This window comes from Dreissena polymorpha, chromosome 3, assembly GCF_020536995.1.
Source record: "Dreissena polymorpha isolate Duluth1 chromosome 3, UMN_Dpol_1.0, whole genome shotgun sequence".
In the NCBI taxonomy this organism is placed as follows: domain Eukaryota; kingdom Metazoa; phylum Mollusca; class Bivalvia; order Myida; family Dreissenidae; genus Dreissena; species Dreissena polymorpha.
In genome coordinates, this window is record NC_068357.1 from 69,494,746 (window position 1) to 69,513,940 (window position 19,195).

Genomic DNA, 19,195 nt, shown 5'->3' on the forward strand with positions numbered 1-19,195 from the left:
TCCAATTTAGGCGGAAAGTGTCGTCCCTGATTAACTTGTGCGGACTGCATATGCTAATCTGGGGCGACACTTTACGCACATGCATTATGCCCAGTTTTCTCAGAACACGACTCATATATGTTTCTAGGGATACTATTGCAGTTATGACTGTGAACTTCGCTATGAGATCATACAACTACATTCAAGTCTGCATTCTGTTTAAAGCTCTGAGATAGAAATTAAGCTACGCATATGTCTAAAACGGATAATCGCGTGGCTGGTGGCTGCGAATACAGCTCCACATCCATGTCTGTAGTGTGTGAATTAAGACCTTGCTCGGTAATAAGCTACGAATTCAGCTCTGTATAGCAATACTGTGGTAAAAACATCAGATTCATGAGGCACCCACTCTTTTTAAGCAAGACATACACGAAATGACAAATACATATCATCAAAATACAGACCGGGAGGCCGTTTTTTTTCCAAAGAACGTATGGAGATTTTGCGTAAGACTCGCAAGATTCGTTCGTACGCGTATCGTAAGTATTGTGAACCGTTATATCAAAGGAATCGCAGCTGAGATGTTGTAAGATTTGTGCTTAACGCTACGATTGGGTAAGACCAGTTCGTAAACATGGCGGTCATAGCAGCTTTAGACGTCGTTAGGCTTAGAGAAATGAAGCCGTTTCGAGATAGAAAATACTTAAGCGATCTGCGATATGCAGGTTTGATTTTACATTCTTATAAGTGTTATGTTGTCAATGCATCAAATTTAATTGAAATAACTTATTTTTGATAACGTTTAATGAGTTCGTTATTATCGACATTAAATCTCCGCGAAGGGTTTTCGTTCAATGCTCTCACATGCACTGCCGAGCAGGCTCCGGTCTAATCTCTGCGCGGAGGTTGATCTGTATGGATGTTCCACGGCAAAATCAGTACTTTTAATTGTGTTGAATAGAAACGTGCGACGAAATGTTTAATGTTCTGATAATAAATTGTTTAGTCGTTAAAAGAATGAATATTTAGTTTGCTTTGTTTCTTGTTTTATCAAAACAAATGTTTTATTGATTCATTTGAACTAAACAGGTTCAAATGTCCTTATATTTAAAATTTTTAAGGCTGAAATTGTAGTCGGACCTTGCATGTTTCGGACGTTGCTATGCACGTTTTTTTTGCAACAAAATTCGCTGATTTACCTTTTTCGCATAGTGTTTTAAATTTGTTTTTATCTACTGATCCACTTTTAATGTCTGAAATATACACCCCAGTGAATATAATTTTAAACTTAATATACCCGAGCATTATCAAACTTCTGTCTAGATAAGTTTTGTAAATTGGGCAAATGAAATACCATTCAGTGTAAAAAGAAGAACCATATTGGCAAGGAATGTCTGTTTAATTACGTGCATGCTTACTATTTGTTATACACATTAGTATTTCATTCTTTTTTTGGTTCTTGCAACTTTCAAATGATTGCCAATAAACATCTTTCATCGAGATTTTCCTTATTCTCTCATTTCAATTATGATCTTCCAAAAATCAATTCCTAAGCTGATATGTGGTTGGTAACCTTCACTCAAATTCAAAAAGGAATACTTAGTAATGTCAAGAAAAATCTAACGCCCAAAACACCCCTAATTTTCTCAACGACGGCAAAATCAATGAGGTTTCGTCTGATAAACATCTAGGTTTGAACTTGTCTTACTCATGTTCCTGGAATGACCATATTGAATCAATCAAGAAGAAAGCGTGGCAGAGAGTGCATCTAATGAGATCCTTAAAGTTTACACTCGAAAGAATGTCCCTTAACCCTTTCAGTGCGGGAACCGAATTTTGAAGGCCTTTGCAAACAGTTTGGATCCAGATGAGACGCCACAGAACGTGGCGTCTCATCAGGATCCAAACTGTTTGCTATTCTGATAATATTCTTTGAAAAAAAAATCGAAGAAAATGCTAATTTTAGAAATTCAGCAGACGACATTTTAGCAGACGACAAATTTCCCAGCATGCAAAGGGTTATATATATGTACACGAAATTTATTAGACTAATTCTGGGATAATATATCTACTAAAGATGAAACAAAACTTGAACAACAGCAAGCAGCAATGATACTAAGCGGGTGGACACGTTTAGCATTATTGCATTATCTATAAAATGAAACTCTCGAACCATTAAAAAAATAGGAAAACAAAACATAAACTGACCCTTTTCTACAAGATGTACAATTCACTATCATCCCCCATATATTTGTCCACTGATCCCCTCTTGCGTGGGTGAAAAAACGGCTTATTTACTTCACATCCGAATGTTATAAAGTTTATAAACTGATTGTTTTTTTTTTTTAGTTTCTTGATAGTGTAGTTTCAATTTTCGCTGTTTACACCGTGTAAGTAGCACGCCTTACTGACAGAAGAAAGACGTAGCATAATTATCGAGCTTATTCTCAATTCTGCCATATTGAGAAATTGACAAATATTGTCTAAATGTAGTCTTAATGTTTAGTAATATAGCAACGCCTTTTTGTGTGGAATGTTTTGTCATAAGTAGTTTGTATGTTATTGCTGATATGTGTATACGAATGACAATATAAACGATGTTAAAACTAGAGTATGTTTTAAAGAGATGCATTAATTTATTTTGATGATTCATAGTTATTTAAAATAATTCTACTACTAAATGACATTCAGATACAAATATTTACAAGTTCCTGTGTATGCACTAAAGTTGCTCCAATACAACACATTTCATTGGTACAGTGAAATATTTTACAGTAAGTATGAAGTATATGATGCTCTTGAATGCCAACAAATGAAGAAACCTGCATCTAATGTACTTAAAATTGAGTAAACATGGTGTAGTTGTGGTGTACTTATTTTAATTTTCCAGGTTACACAATAAAACTGAAAACGAAGTGGGAGTATTGTTTTTGTAAGTGTGAGTTCATGAAACAATCAACATAATTATTAGTGCTGTGAAGTTTGCAACACTAAATATATCTATCACCCAAGTACTCAATCTATTCCAAGGATGGAGTTGATGGCAACATTATAACAATCATGTTTATAATTTAAATACCAGCATGCATGAAATCTTGCCGCTGACACAAAACACAAAAACACATTCTCTTAAAAAATAAACATAACGTTTGTAATCAGCCATGGAAAACTTAATTTGCTGATTCTTTAAATATACATACAATCGGAATCACTACTTACATTTGGTAAAATCTAAAAATGATCAATCAATTTTCAATAAAATAACATATGTACTTTTATGTAGACGATCAAATTTGTTTACTCTTATCACATACTGCCGGATCATATAACGGGTGAAACACAAAAAAATATTGTACACTTAACATCTTTATTCAATGACCATCGCAATTTCATTTACCATGAGACCTACACACGTTATGGTTCTCAGTTTATACATGTGTTGAAGTATCAAATATAAGACATGCATAAGTTATAGTGTGCACAATATTAAAATAAAACAATGCATGTGAATATGAGCTGCATTAGACACAAATGGTCCCGCCATCATATAATGCATAGCTAAAATAATCTCAACAAATATGTGTCCTACAAGAGTTATGACTTTAACACATTTCACAAATTTTACACATTTGCTGTTCTCTTGTGAAATTTAAATAAAAAGTACAAATATAAAAAAAATGATTTAATGAATGAATGAACGCACAAACATACGAACGAACAAAACAACAACACAATAATTAATGCAATTATTGATTAACGAAAATACCGACCTAACATTTTGTTCATGTCATCACTTAACTGCGTTGAATGCCTTTCAACCCATTTATGCCTAGCGTCTAGAAAAAAGGCCTTGGCAAACAGCGTAGACCCAGATGAGACGCCGCATGATGCGGCGTCTTATCAGGGTCTGCGCTGTTTGTTGAAAGGAATTTCTGTAAGAAATATTCTAAATATAGAAATAAATATACTAGACATCCCTAATTTTGGAAATAAATTGATCCAATTTAGAAGGATGTGAGAGTCCACTAGGCATAAATGGGCCCTAAACCCGATTGCGCGTCAAAGGTATTTGAATATATTCGAGGGTCGCATTTCGCAGCTGCTATTTCGCTAGTTTGTTTTCGGCTATTTGCTTTTGCAGCAATGGTTACAATAACCACCGTCATACAAGCAGCATATAACGATTGATATAAGCACAATAAAGCTGGATATGATGAGTATTATTGTTTCACACGAGATAATGTCTCCGCACTTAATATCTGTATTTAATAACGATAGAAATTTCACGCGTAACGACACGTGTGCATACATTAAAGTTTTAATACATGTGTTAAAGTATCAACTATCAAGTGCATAATATTAAAACAATGCATGTGAACATGAGTTTCATTGGACACAAATGGGCCCGCCATTTTGATATGAGCATATACATATTAGCTAAAATAATCTCAACACATATGAATGCTACACGACCTGAGAATTGTACACCTTTCACACATTTTACACATGTGTTTCTCGTGTGGAAGAACATTTAATAAATAAGATAAAATAATAAATGTTTGAATGAATGAACGACCGAACAAACAAATGAACGAACGAATTAAACAGAAACACATTAATTACTTCAATAATTGATTGACGGAAATACCGACCACATATTCTAGTCATTTCCTCAATTTACTGCGTTGGATGCCTTTAAACTCGATTGCGCATCACATGGTTTTTTAACATATTTAAGAGTCGCAATATTTTTTGCGGCATTTGTAACCATAACATCCGTCACACAAGCAACATACTACGATTGTGAAAAACGTAATAACGCTGATTATGGGGATTACAATTGTTACAGCGAGGGCAACTTTATCGTCGTAGTCGTCGTCATCATCTGTCAAAAATGATACAAGAGCAAGTTAGAGATGTTTCTCAAAACTACGCCATGTTAGAAAATTCAAATTTGGATTGAATTGAATATACACACTATAATTGTTATATAAACATACGTAAACTGGCGTTGTTTCTACTTACGTAAGCCATATGTTTATATCTTTGGTTTGTACAATACACCTTTTTGTAGTAAGAAGAACATATCAAATTTGCTCAAAATGACTTAATGTAGTAATCTTTAAAGGTAAGGTTATTCTAAATCACGTGACATGTATGTTTCTAGTTAGGAAACATACATGAGCACATTTTTACAATAATATGGAAAACAAATTGGTAAGGCGACACAGTTTGGCATAGTGTTACAATAGTTTAATTCATTTAAGAATTCATCAAATAAATACAATTTCACACGAACTCCAGAGATTAACCCATATGCAATCTTTGAAACCAGTCATTTCACAGAGTTTAACAGTCATTTATGCTTAGAATTAGTGCGTTTAAGAACTATAATATATATATATATATATATATATATATATATATATATATATATATATAATTTCGTGTATTTTCAGGTTATATGTTTTAATAAGTATGTGTGTTGTGTGATATTACTAATTCAATTATGTATACACATAATACAACATCTGAATAGGAAAGAGTACAGTTTAATCTTACCTGTTACGTTTGTGTCATTTTTCGTAGTCGCAAGTTCCGTCGTTTTTCCATTGTCAGTGATCTCTATAAAATCATAAAAATAAATGACACACTTTACAAAATACTTCGTATCCAATTACTACACCAGGGCTATTAACACATTGATGCCTAGCGTCTAGAAAAAAAGCCTTGGCAAACAGCGTAGATGCGGCGTATCATCAGGGTCTGCGCTGTTTGTTTAAAGGAATTTCTGTTAGAAATATTCTAAATATAGAAATAAATATACTAGACATCCCTAATTTTGGAAATAAATTGATCCAATTAAGAAGGATGAGAGAGTCCACTAGGCATAAATGGGTTAAATGCTACTCGACCGCTCGCAATGTTGAATAAGCAAAGCTGTCGAGCGCGCTTGAGTCGTCTAATGCTATTCCGTGGTTGCCTTTGCGTAGTTGATATGGTGTCCGCCTAGCGACCGGGTTGTCACGGGCTCGTTTCCCACTGTGGGAGCGTTTTTATATCTGCACAAAAGACACGAAGTACTGGTTCTTGGTCCCAGGAAACGGACTCGAGAACGTTTCAGTAAGCCATCAGCTTTCGATGCAATCGAGCTTATAAATAGTTTAAAACTAAGGCTATTCCGACCGAGTGAATGCATTTTCCAATTTAACAAAATACAATGCAACAAAAAACATTCAAAAAAATACACTAAACACTTGGAAAAAAACACACAAAATTAAACAAAGAAAATGTCAAACTACAACATTATTAGAGCAGTCCTATTCAGGAGTGTCTATTAACAACTATCAAGAGATACCCAAGCAATGGTGTGGGGCGGAATTGTTTGAACCATTTGCAGCATGTTTTTAAAAAAACACAACTCATTTTCCACAAAGCAAGGGATGAAACTGCTTCAAAACAACCATCGTTTGCTAGCAAATTATGCAAACGAAAACTTCCTGTCCTTCGTAAAGTTTAAATCAAAATGAAAGTTGGTTATTTTGTCATAGATAATGTGTGCAATTTCACGTTCTTTTATAAAGTTTACTTTACAATAACAAAGAACATTTACAGATCATTATCATTTTAAATTTATCAGAAACACATTATGCCTTGTAATTGGAAGCAAGCAATGAAATATGTATGGGAACGTAGAGCTGTACTAATGGCGAGTAAGGATTTTCAATCACTTGTTTTATGAGGCGAGTAGGGTTTTGGGGATTTTTTTCATCAGAGTATAGTGCCTAAGCGACAGGCGCGTATATAACGTGTATCTCGCATATTGTTATCAAAGAGTATTACTTTATATTATAATTATATTATAGTATAGTATATTTTATATTATTTTATAGACAATATAGACATACCAATGCATCGTGTGCCATCACTGACATACCCGCCCTCACATTCCAAGCATTTGATAACATCGGAAGAAGAGCCACTGCATTCAGTTTTTCCGGGAAGACAATGGTTAACGGTATAGTTACCACAGGCTGAAATATCTCAGAATTAAAATCGGTCACATAACAATGATGTGGGAATAATACATCGTATATTTGTATTGATCTGTTGCTGATGATGAATGTAGAATAAATAGATGACGTGCAGCACGTGAGTTTTAAGTGTAAAGTAAACTCTATGTTTCATCTGCACCAAACGCTTTCGAACATTTTACGGTAAATAAATTTATTTCTTAAAAAAGTAGGGTTTTGAGGAACAAAACACACTATGTTATTATTAGAACTGATACAATGTTATCATGCGTTAAATCATTGTGTTAAAACGAGTTTTGAATGTACTACATATTTTATAAATTTTACGTTACCTTTACAGCCTAGACCGTATCCGGCTGGATGGTAGCCGGTTTGGCATTGCGTGCATCTTATACCATCTGGCGACCCACCGCATTCTTGATGTCCCGGCAGACAGTTGTCAATGACAACGTGCTTACAGTCTGTATTTGAAAACATATTAAACACTTATCAATATTGATTTATTAAAATGTGTCTTCAAGCTAATTGTATTTTGACAATTTAAAGCTACACGATTCTGATTTATTAAATGTGGTTCGTCAGACGATCTTCTCTGTGCATGCTACCAAAAGTTTATCAAATATTTCCTACGGAGCCGAAATGAAATATTTTATCCATTCTAAAAGCACTCTTTAAAACGTATTTTAAATATTGCAGAGTAAGCATGACGCGAATGACGTAATTCATCTATTGAGTCGTGTTCTGAGAAAACTGGGCATAATGCTTGTGCGTAAAATGTCGGCCCAGATTAGCCTGTGCAGTCCGCACAGGCTAATCAGGGACGACACTTTCCGCTTTTATGGTATTTTTAGTTTCAATAAATTCCCTCCTTACCGAAAATCCAGTTTAAGCGGAAAGTGTCGTCCCTGATTAGCCTGTGCGGACTGCACAGGCTAATCTGGGAAGACACTTTACGCACATGCATTATGTCCAGTTTTCTCAGAACACGACTCTATTAGATTTCGTTCTCTATGGTTGCACCCACCTTCACAGCAGCGACCTGACCTCCAAGCCCGACATACGCATTGTGAATTCCAAAAAATGCCTCCGTTATAACAAAATCCAATACATCCTTGATAAAATGTTTTTGTCCATTCCCAAAAGCAGGATCTACATACGCGATATTGAATCCCACCACCGCAAGGCCTAGAACAAGCATCCCATTCAGGGCAGTTGCTGTACGTGAACCATGTGCAGCCACCTACAGTAAAATACGAGAATAAGAAGTTGACACATTCGATTACCATTTTTAAAACATGCATTGTAACCATTTCTCTAAATTTGTCAAATTTTACTCTAATATCGTATTACAATTAAATTATATACATAAATTATATATATGCACAATCTACGTACCGTATACATATGATACGCATTGGATTTGTAAAACGTTATACAGCTGAATATTTTGTTTTAGTTCTACAACTAATGCTATTTATTGATATATTTATAACAAATACACATATGATACAAGTGTAACATGAATTAAAAGCCCAAACACCATTAATCTACACACACTTTCAGATATCTGATTCGCATAATGAATACAACTATTTAAATTATGATTAATACGTTTGAAAATGTGCGTGTCAAGTTTAAATTGGCGATTTTCTGCTTTTCTATCGTTATCAGGCATTTAGAATGTTTAAAACATTAAACCTTAAAACAAAACAAAAATACAAATTTGGCGCCGTATGTCCTTAGTTGAATGAATTATCAGATAGTTTATTCAATCGCTCAAACAAAATTTGCTTATTTAAACATAAAAATATTATTCTGTATCTTCATCGCATAAAAATCACGTGAGACAACTACTGAAATGGCTTATAACGTACACAAATGAAGGCTACAATACGTGACCTTGTTGTAAAAACGTACAATATACAATTATAACTGTACATAATTATTTTTAACATATGTAACGGATATTCCATTACAATAGTATATTTTCACAATTGTTTGGGACCAATTAAAGGTATGGATCGAATGATAATGCTTTATTTTAAGATGTAACATCTACGTGCCTAAAATAAGTTGAAAACAACAACATTATACTACATCTTTTAATGAACAATCGATCCATAGCTTAGTCAAGCAATGGAATTGAACCATTCTATGTTTAAAAAACGACGTAAAATTGCGTACGGTTGCGTATCTGGAACTAGGCATCGTATATATGTACGAAGAAAATGCGTAGGTAATATTTGTAGCAACAAATATAGATTGCAAATGATATGATCATTTAACCCTGTGAGGGTTTTAATATAATCAATTACAATCGATACAATATGTGGTTGTGCCTTATAATATGGGATACCAAACAAACAATACGAAAAAAGTAGGTTTACGTCACAATATTTCTTTTCACATTATACTGTTTTAAGACTCATCATGATATCATATCAGATGATTATCTCCCCCAATCCCAAGAATATAATCGAAAACAAATTATGGTCACCATTCAATATTGGACTAAACACAAAATACTATAGCGTTATAATTTGCTATAATTTGCTATAATTATATGTAAATAATGTCAAAATATGCTTATGGTAATCCGACCAGCCGATTGCTTTTATTTAGTATACATAGAAAATAATTTTTTACAACTTGCCGTCCGATGCTTCTAACGATTGAGTTATTACTTTCATGAAAAAAAACTCTGAATGTGTACCTTTTTTACACATGTTAAAATATAGTCATAATATTTCATTAAAATTATGGCTATATTCATCGATGGTTGGCTACGTTTGATAGAAATATAAAATTGTTGCCCATATCATTTATTCAAACCAAAAGGCAATACGATTTTTAAATGCACTATTTTTCATAGATATATTGGTATAAAATTAGATTAAACAATGACAAACCCAATGCTTACATGAGTTTATGTTTATTTTATTTATGAAGCATATAACATTTCCCTTCATATATGGTTCTATTTCTTTTACGCGATGACTGGGATTCATGGCACCTGATACTGGTTTGTATCACTCTAACAAGACAAAGGTGCACATCAACCAGCCACATTAGGTATTTAAAGTTACAACAAACGTCACGAGTACAACTGCTAAGCACTCCATTGTGTCTCTCGAAAAGTGAAACGTATTGATGATGTTTTTTTTGTTAATTTCACACGGAAATATTGGATCGAAGTGATCCAGGTAATTATAAATCAAGGTGCAAGATCAAGTGACTTTGTTGGGTTCCCAATTAAACGTTAATGGAAGTAAACACACCGGTAAGCACAGCTCCAAATAACTTAAACCAATAATTGCTTTAAATCTATATTGTTCGTAATTGCTTGAGATATAAACCTTTACAAGTCATACTTATAATTCTAAAACATCTAACAGTCTAAAAAGGCTTAAACGTCGTTCAATTGGTGATAATCCGATACCGAATCTTCCACATTGTGTATCGTGTCAGACCACGGTTCCGCACTATCAGTTAATGACTGAGCAATATGAATGCCCTAAATACGAATGTCATTTGATTCAACAATTAACAAGCTTGGTATTTTTTAATAAGAATATGTTTTAAGCAGGGTTATGTACAATGCATTATGTACATCGATTGTGTCGTCGGGCTCTTATACAAGCCGAAATCAATTGGAATGCGTCACTTGACATGCATGTCATATATTGAATCCAAAAGTTAAATCGAAATAAATTAATACTTTGTATCACACAGATATCCTTTGGAGATTTATTGTAGTCCTTGTTTTACGGCATTTGTAATCAACCTGAATGTGTTCAGATATGTGTGAACAACAATGATACACGGCAAATACTAGAGCTTTACAAGCTATATCGAGTTAAATAAGAGCACCGCATAGCGGGTGCCAACGCTCGGCTGCGGTGCAGTTTTGAATAAATGAAAGCTTGTCAGAAGTTTTATATTAGAGGTAACAGTGACATTGACCTTTGACCCAAAAATGGGTGTGGCGTGTAGAAGTCATCAAGGTGCATGCACATATGAAGTTTCAAAGTTGTAGGTGGAAGCACTATGATGTTAGAGGCATAGTTAAAGTTTTATATTAGAGGTCACAGTGACATTGACCTTTGACCTAGTGACCCAAAAATGGGTGTGGCGTGTAGAACACATCAAGGTGCATGTTCATATGAAGTTTCAAAGATGTAGGTGGAAGCACTGTGATGTTAGAGGCAAAGTTAAAGTTTTATATTAAAGGTCACAGTGACCTTAACCTTTGACCTAATGACCCAAAAATGGAAGTGGCGTGTAGAAGACATCAAGGTGCATGTACATATGAAGTTTCAAAGTTGTAGGTGGAAGCACTTTGATGTTAGAGGCAAAGTTAAAGTTTTATATTAGAGGTCACAGTGACATTGACCTTTGACCTAGTGACCCAAAAATGGGTGTGGCGTGTAGAACGCACCAAGGTGCATGTACATATGAAGTTTCAAAGTTGTAGGTGGAAGCACTTTAATTTTAGAGCCAATGTAAAGGATTTAGCACGACGACGGACGGCGGACGACTAGGAGGCTATGACAATACCTCGGGTTTTCTCCGAAAACAAAAGCTAATAAAAACGAAAAAGAATGAAAATTTTATTTAAAAAAAATCAATTAATCTAAGTATAATGTAAATATTATCAAAGCTTCCGTTGTGTTCCCTTAGTAAGACTGATCCCTATTACACTGAGAGAGCCTGGAGATTACCCTCCGTCTGTCATTCCTGTCCGTCCGTTTATCTGTCCATCTTTCCAGATAAATACATATAAAAGCCTCAAAACCTCGCATGCGTGTTCATGGAGGCAAAATACTGCTAGTTATGATAAGTAATAAAGTTCTCAATTAAGACACTTCATAAATGCTCGTCCGTTTTTCCGTCAATCCGCCTTCCGTAAAACTGGATGTGCAATTGCTCGAGAAGTACTGAAGATACTTAAAAAGGGGCGATGTGCGAATTATTCATGATTCGTTTTTACAACAGATGTCGAGGGTGGAGTCATTGTAATAATAAAAAAGTAAAATATAACTCAAAATTCTAACAATTGCCCATATGTGTATTAGGTTATAAATTCGCGTTCAGGCTGCCTTATAACATACACGGATTGCGAAATGTTTTAATACATCAACTACAGTTTTCATTTTTAAATTTTAGACTGGAATTTAAGTTAATATGCATATACATAAAATCTATGTAATCGGGAAGTTTAAATCCTGATGTGCACCTTCTTACTGAGATGCATAACGATGATTTGGTGTTTTAACTTCGCGGAGCTTGGTTCTGAAATTTATTTTCTTCAGTATTGCTTTTTCATTATTCTCCCATTTGAAGGAGATTGATATATTATTGTGTTAAACGCTATATGGTCACAATTTATTTTTTTAGTAATATCAGTGATGAAATACAGATTTTATTAGCGTTACAAGATTCAAATGAGTACTTTTATATTATATGAGTCGTATAAAAAATTCTTAAATTGATATTGTATGTTTCCCAAAAATAACTTTGCCGCAGATAACGCAGAAATCATGATTTAGCCTATGGCCACAAACCAACAGGACATAATGTATTAATTCAATTATTAAGTGTCTAATAAAAATGTTTATTTCATGATTAACTGAGGAACAGAGCAAGCAAGGTCAGTGTTGAAACGATGTAAAACTGTCTGCGAAGAAATAAATTTAGAAGAAAAAAAACGTTTTAAAATAATAATTTAATTTAAAAATGTTTAATTGCTTGTTTTTGTCACCTGTTAGTCGCATAATCAACGCACGAAATGTGTGTTAGATAGTGCAAGAATATTAAAACCACACGTACATGTTCGTAAATGAAATTCATACTACTGGAAAAATGTCATATGTGACCTCACGTATATATTTAATATTTGAGAAACACTGAGTCTCAGCGCCGCGTCATGCGAACATAGGTCTTATTGCGCTTTGGCTAGCGTAGCTCAAGCCCAGTCTGCTCACTTGCGCAGTCTTGTCAGAGCTGCGCTGTCCCATATAAATAACGCATGGTTTCGTGGCCTGATTAGGAATCTACTCACCAGACTGCGAGATGCGCGGGTTGGGCTTTAGCTAAGCTGGACGCATATGGCATAAGACACATTTTCGCATGACGCGGGTCTTTAAAAATCTCTATGTTCCTTATAAATGGAAAATCTAAGCACAAACATTTTCGATAGAAAATTAAAGTCTAACTGTGTTATTTATAGCAAACTGACACATTTCGGTAGCCTATCGAGTCTTTCATAAACGATTTCCATACCGACTTACCGAGTAGTGCAAACGTTTGTGGTTAGATAATATTACGATTTCCGACTTATCTTATTTAGATTAATTCGACTGTAAACGATTTTCAACGAGAACCCCAAATGGTTATACGAGTTTGTGCTTCAGTTATTTTATATTATAAACGCAAACTTACCAGCCAAAACTGCCAGCGACAGAGTCATCAGTGGCACTTCTGAGACCTTCATCGTAACTCGTGCACAGTTCATAATTGTATGATCCGTTTTCGTTCTAAACACATTGAAATATTGGATATAAATGATCAAATTTAAATGATAATCTACTCTAATACCTTTATATTTATATACATCGACATACATTGGGATTGCGTAACAAACCATACCTGGAATTCCACATAACCTTGATATAATCTTCCTTTTGTTAAAAGATATTCAGTTGCGTCATGAAACTTTTGGGAAATATCACTATATTTATACTCATTTGCCATCGATCCGTTGGTATTGTCTGACTTGTATTCTATTAATAAACCAATAATTTCAAGGTTATGAATTTACGCCGTTGTTACATGTAAACACGGCAAGTATGCAATTATTTGTATAATTATAGTTGTCTGCGTAGTTGTGTAAGCTGACTTTTGACCTTGATTTTTGCGATAATTTATGCTTCAAAGAACTTTGATTAAGCGTTCATTTAATAATTGGAAACTAACAAATAGGTGTGTTGTATCAAAGTATTATTGGCCACTTATACAGTAAAAAAATGAAATGATACAGAATACAAACAATCTACACCATCAAATATGCCTAGTAGACATCCCTTTTCGTTACATACAGGCGAATAGTCTTTTTCATACTTAATATACCGGAAACCTAACGTACACCCGTGCAGAGTGAATGACTGGAATCCTAATACATTCTGTGTGCATACAAGTTTAAAAAAAGAAATATTACATCCGATCTCAAATCGTTCTCGGAATGAATACAAGTTTCAGTAGCCCAAAGGGTAATGGTCCTTTTGCATACTTAAGGCAGATGCCAATAATAAGCACATATTTAACGAGGTACTTTTGACTTTTGATGAATTTTACTTTGTTACGGTGTATTGAGCGCAGGCAACCCATTTAAATAACCACCTTGATGTATCGTTTTCGTTCATGCACCATACCCTTTGAATCTATTGTAAAATATGAAATAATGTATGCCATACGTTATTGATTATAGACCGCGTTTTACAAGATCCTTAATATCTTTTAAAGAGAGGTCATGTTGAATTAGCGCCAAAATACACATTTAAACCATTTTTAAATGTATCATTTAAAGGCTGTGTCAAATTATTGGGATACCAAACCGGTTCATATTACAGGGCCAAGTTTAGTGCATGCTTACCATTAAAATATTTTTAAGGAAAATTAAATGATATTATTTTATGAAAGTCAACATGACTTACATTATCGATTTATTCGACGGAGAGTACATAAATTAATCTCATTTTGTAACTTCATATATGTTCAATCGTTAAAGTAAAGTTCCCATTGGCATTCTTTGTTAAACTTCATACAAATGGCAAATTATTCTACCACGGTCTACAAAAAATGAATGTTCGTATTTAAAAATTACGATGTATCTACTGATTTTTTTTTTAAAAGACAAGAGGCCGGGCGTGCCACACAATGTTAATCATATGCTACCTCTATACAGAAAAAAGATTTTAGTGCGGTAATAAATACAATGTATAATTTTATATAGGATCTGGGCGTGTTTTAATATAATAGTATATCATAATGAACTCTGCATCCTGAATAAAGTGATATCAATCTAGCTCGCATGCCGATGTTGAATTGAAATTTCGGATGCGTTGACCTATAAATATCATACTTTTATAAAAGGTATTGTTAATTTTGCAACCGAACAAAGACTGTGAACAACTGGTGTTGCATTAAGATTATTATTGGAAAATAAAGCGCTAATCGACATTGATTGATTGATAACACATTTATAATCGAATAAAGCCTTGTGCGATGTCTGCATGTATACGCTCGCGTGATACTAAACATGTTTACCCCATTGAAGAATATTTTTGGCCAATGTTTTGTAAAGGCGGGCATATGCATGGATTTTGAAATGATAAATACATAAATTGATAATGGTAAATTTATATTTACATCAATCGTCATTTTTAGGATACCAAAATATCAACGTTGTACTTATCATTGCTTAACTCTTATTTGTCCCTAATACATAATTAGATTTAGACAGGTCAGTATCTGGCATAAATTCAACAGCCGTAATAACTGAGCTAGTAGCAAGATGTATTGTGTTCGCTCTTGATCGTTGTCTTGTCCGTGAAATGATTTTCGCAAAAGTTAATTAACCATTCATTTGATATAATTTCGGGGCATTTGCCGTACGTGTCCCATGTGCAGCCACCTACAGTAAAATACGAGAATAAGAAGTTTACACATTTGATAACCATTTTTAAAACATGCTCTATAACCATTTTTCTAAATTTGTCAAATTTCGCATAATATCGTATTACAATTTAATTATAACAATCTAAGTACCGTATACGTATGATACGCATTGGATTTGTAAAACGTTATACAGCTGAATATTTTGTTTTAGTTCTACAACAAATGCTATTTATTGATATATTTATAATAAATACACATATGATACAAGTGTTACATGAAATATAAGCCCAAACAACATTAATCTACACACATTTACAGATATCAGATTCGCATAATGAAAAAAACTATTTAAATAATGATATAATACATTTGAAATTGTGCGTGTCAACTTTTCATCTTTTCATTGGCGATTTTTTGCTTTTTCTATGGTTATCAGTCATTTAGATTGTTAAAGACATTCAATCTTAAATCAAAACAAAAATACAAATTTGGCAACTATATTTCCTTAGTTGAGTGAATTATCATATAGTTTATTCAATCGCTCAATCAAAATTTGCTTAAACATAAAGATATTATTCTATATCTTCATCGCATATTAATGACGTAAGACAACTTCTGAAACGGCATCCAACGTACACAAATGACGGCTACAATCAAGACCTTGTTGTAAAAACGTACAATACACAATTACAACTGTACATATGTTTAATATGTAACGGATATTCCATTACAATAGTATATTATCACTATCTTTTGGGACCAATTAAAGATATGGATCGAATAATAATGCTTTATTTTAAGATGTAACACCTACGTGCCTAAAATAAGTTGAAAACAGCAACATTATACAACATCTTCTAATTTGCAACCGAATTCACGGCACCTGATATTGGTTTGTATTTCGCTAACAAGACAAAAGTGCACCTTTACCTACGGTGGAATAGAGGTGACATTCACTTCTCTTTTTTTAAATTGCTCTCCTCTTTTTTCTATCTCGTGGCCACGAGTTAGCTATGTCGTGGCCACGAGATAGAAAAAAGAGGAGTGCAAAACTAAATAAAAGCGGCGTGCAATTAAAAAAAGAGCGGTGCAGTAAATAAAGGCAGAGTGCATAAAACAAAAGAGGAGAGAATTTTCGCTATCTCGAGATCCCGAGTTAGTCAGCAAATCAAATTTTGCGTAACATGTGTAAATATTCTGTACGCATATATATAGCTGGTCAAAGCAGGCAAGGCTCTGATATAACCAATACATACTACTATTAGTACTACTATTACTACTACTACTACTACTGCTGCTGTTGTTGTTGCTGCTGTTACTACTACTACTACTACTACTACTACTACTACTACTACTACTACTACTACTACTACTACTACTACTACTACTACTACTACTACTTTCACTACTACTACTGCTTCTACTACTACTACTACTACTACTTTTACTACTACTACTACAACTACTACAACTACCACTTCGACGACGACGACGACGGACGACGACGGACGACCAACTGACGACCGATGACCGACCGACGGACGATGGACGACGACCGACGGACGAACGAGGGACGACTGATGGACGACCAACGGACGACCGACGACCGACCGACGGACGATGGACGACGACCGAGGGACGACTGATGGACGACCAACGAACGACCGATGTTTGGACGAGGGACGACCGACGGACGACGCCGGATGGACGACCGACGGACAACCGACAGATCACGACCGGAAGACGACCGACGGACGACCGACGGACAGCCGACGGACGACCGACGGACGACCGACGGACGACCGACGGACCACGACCGGAGGACGGACGATGGAGGACCGACCAACGACCGACTGACGACCGAACGACGACCGACGGACGACGACGACGACTACTACTACTACTACGACGACGACTACTACTACTACTACTACTACTACTACTACTACTACTACTACTACTACTACTACTACTACTACTACTACTACTGCTACTTCTAGCAACAGCAGCAGTAGCAGTAGCAGTAGTAGTAGTAGGAGGAGGAGGAGCAGTAACAGCAGTAGCGATAGTAGTAATAGTAGTAGTGGTAGTAGTAGAAGTAGTAGTAGTAGTAGAAGTAGTAGTAGTAGTAGTAGTAGCTGCAGCAACAAGAACAGCAGCAGTAGTAATAGTAGTAATAGTAGCCTTGCTTTTGGGACGTTTTCATTGGCTGATTAATTTGAGGGAACAAGGTAGTATTTGATTGGCCACGAGTTAGCTAAGTCGGGATCTCGAGATCTCGAAATTATCTCCTCTTTTGTTTAATGCACCCTTCCTTTATTTACTGCACCGCTCTTTTTTTAATTGCTCTCCTCTTTTTTTTAGTTTTGCACTCCTCTTTTTTCTATCTCGTGGCCACGACATAGCTATCTCGAGATCCCGACTTAGCTAACTCGTGGCCACGAGATAGAAAAAAGAGGAGTGCAATTTAAAAAAAAAAGTGAATGTCACCTCTATGCCACGGTATTAACCAGCCATATTAGGTATCTAAGAAATTGTAACAAACATCACAAGTACAACTGCTACGCACTTTATTGTGTCTCTCGAAAAGTGAAACTGTATTGACGGTAACCAACCTCCGCGCATTAACGTGTAACTCCTCTACTCTCCCCCACCTCCCATAAGAAATATTTTCACGACCGTACAATCTTCTGCAATGTATTAGTCTATGTATATGTTAGTGTTAATGTGTCGTATGAATATATATCGTTGCGGGAAATTAAAATGGAATTAAATATTAACAATAATAAAAACGAGCATTTTGTATCTTCAAACATCTATTTTACCAGACCACATCTGACGTTGAATTTCGGCTATTGCCATAAGGAACACTGATTTTTAATTGTTTAACTTTATTTTACGAAATATTGTACGAAATTTTCGTTGATTTTGAGCGTTATAAAGGCTTTAAATTCTTGTTTTTTTTTCACTTGTTAGTCGCATAATCAACGCATGAAATGTGTGTTATAACATGCAACAATAGTTTAACCACACGTATATGTTCGTAAATGAAATTTATACTACTGGAAAAATGTCATATTATATTACCTCTCGTGGCCTAATGATATTTTAATATTTGATTATTACTCTCAGCGCTGCGTCATGCGGATATAGGTCTTATGGCGCTTTGGCTAGCGTAGCTCAAGTCCAGTATGCCCAATTGCGTAGTCTTTTCCGAGCTGCGCTGTCCGATATAAATAACGGAAGGTTTTGTGGTCTCATTAGGTATCTCCTGATCAGACTGCGAGATGCGCAGGTTGGGCTATAGCTACGCTGGCCGCATATGGCATAAGACCCATTTTCGCATGACGCGGGTCTTTTAAATCTCTTTGTTTCTTATAAATGGAACATCTAAGCACAATACTTTTCGATCGAAAATTGAAGTCTTACTGTGTTATTTATAGCAGACTGGCACATTTCGGTAGCCTATCAAGTCTTTTAAAACGATATCCGTACTGACTTACCGA

The 19,195-nt window shown here is 34.9% G+C and overlaps 1 protein-coding gene across 1 annotated transcript in view; it reads right to left on the reverse strand.

The window, feature by feature from the left end:
- Nucleotides 1–2,875: 2,875 nt before the first annotated feature.
- LOC127872314 (uncharacterized) overlaps nt 2,876–19,195 on the reverse strand; it is a 40,566-nt gene continuing 24,246 nt past the window's right edge. The window contains exons 5-9 of the mRNA XM_052415643.1: nt 8,038–8,253; nt 7,346–7,474; nt 6,888–7,013; nt 5,542–5,604; nt 2,876–4,864 (exon numbers count right to left, since the gene is read on the reverse strand). Coding sequence (XP_052271603.1) covers nt 4,713–4,864; nt 5,542–5,604; nt 6,888–7,013; nt 7,346–7,474; nt 8,038–8,253 — 686 coding nt within the window. The 3' untranslated portion in view covers nt 2,876–4,712. The remainder of the gene's footprint in view (nt 4,865–5,541; nt 5,605–6,887; nt 7,014–7,345; nt 7,475–8,037; nt 8,254–19,195) is intronic.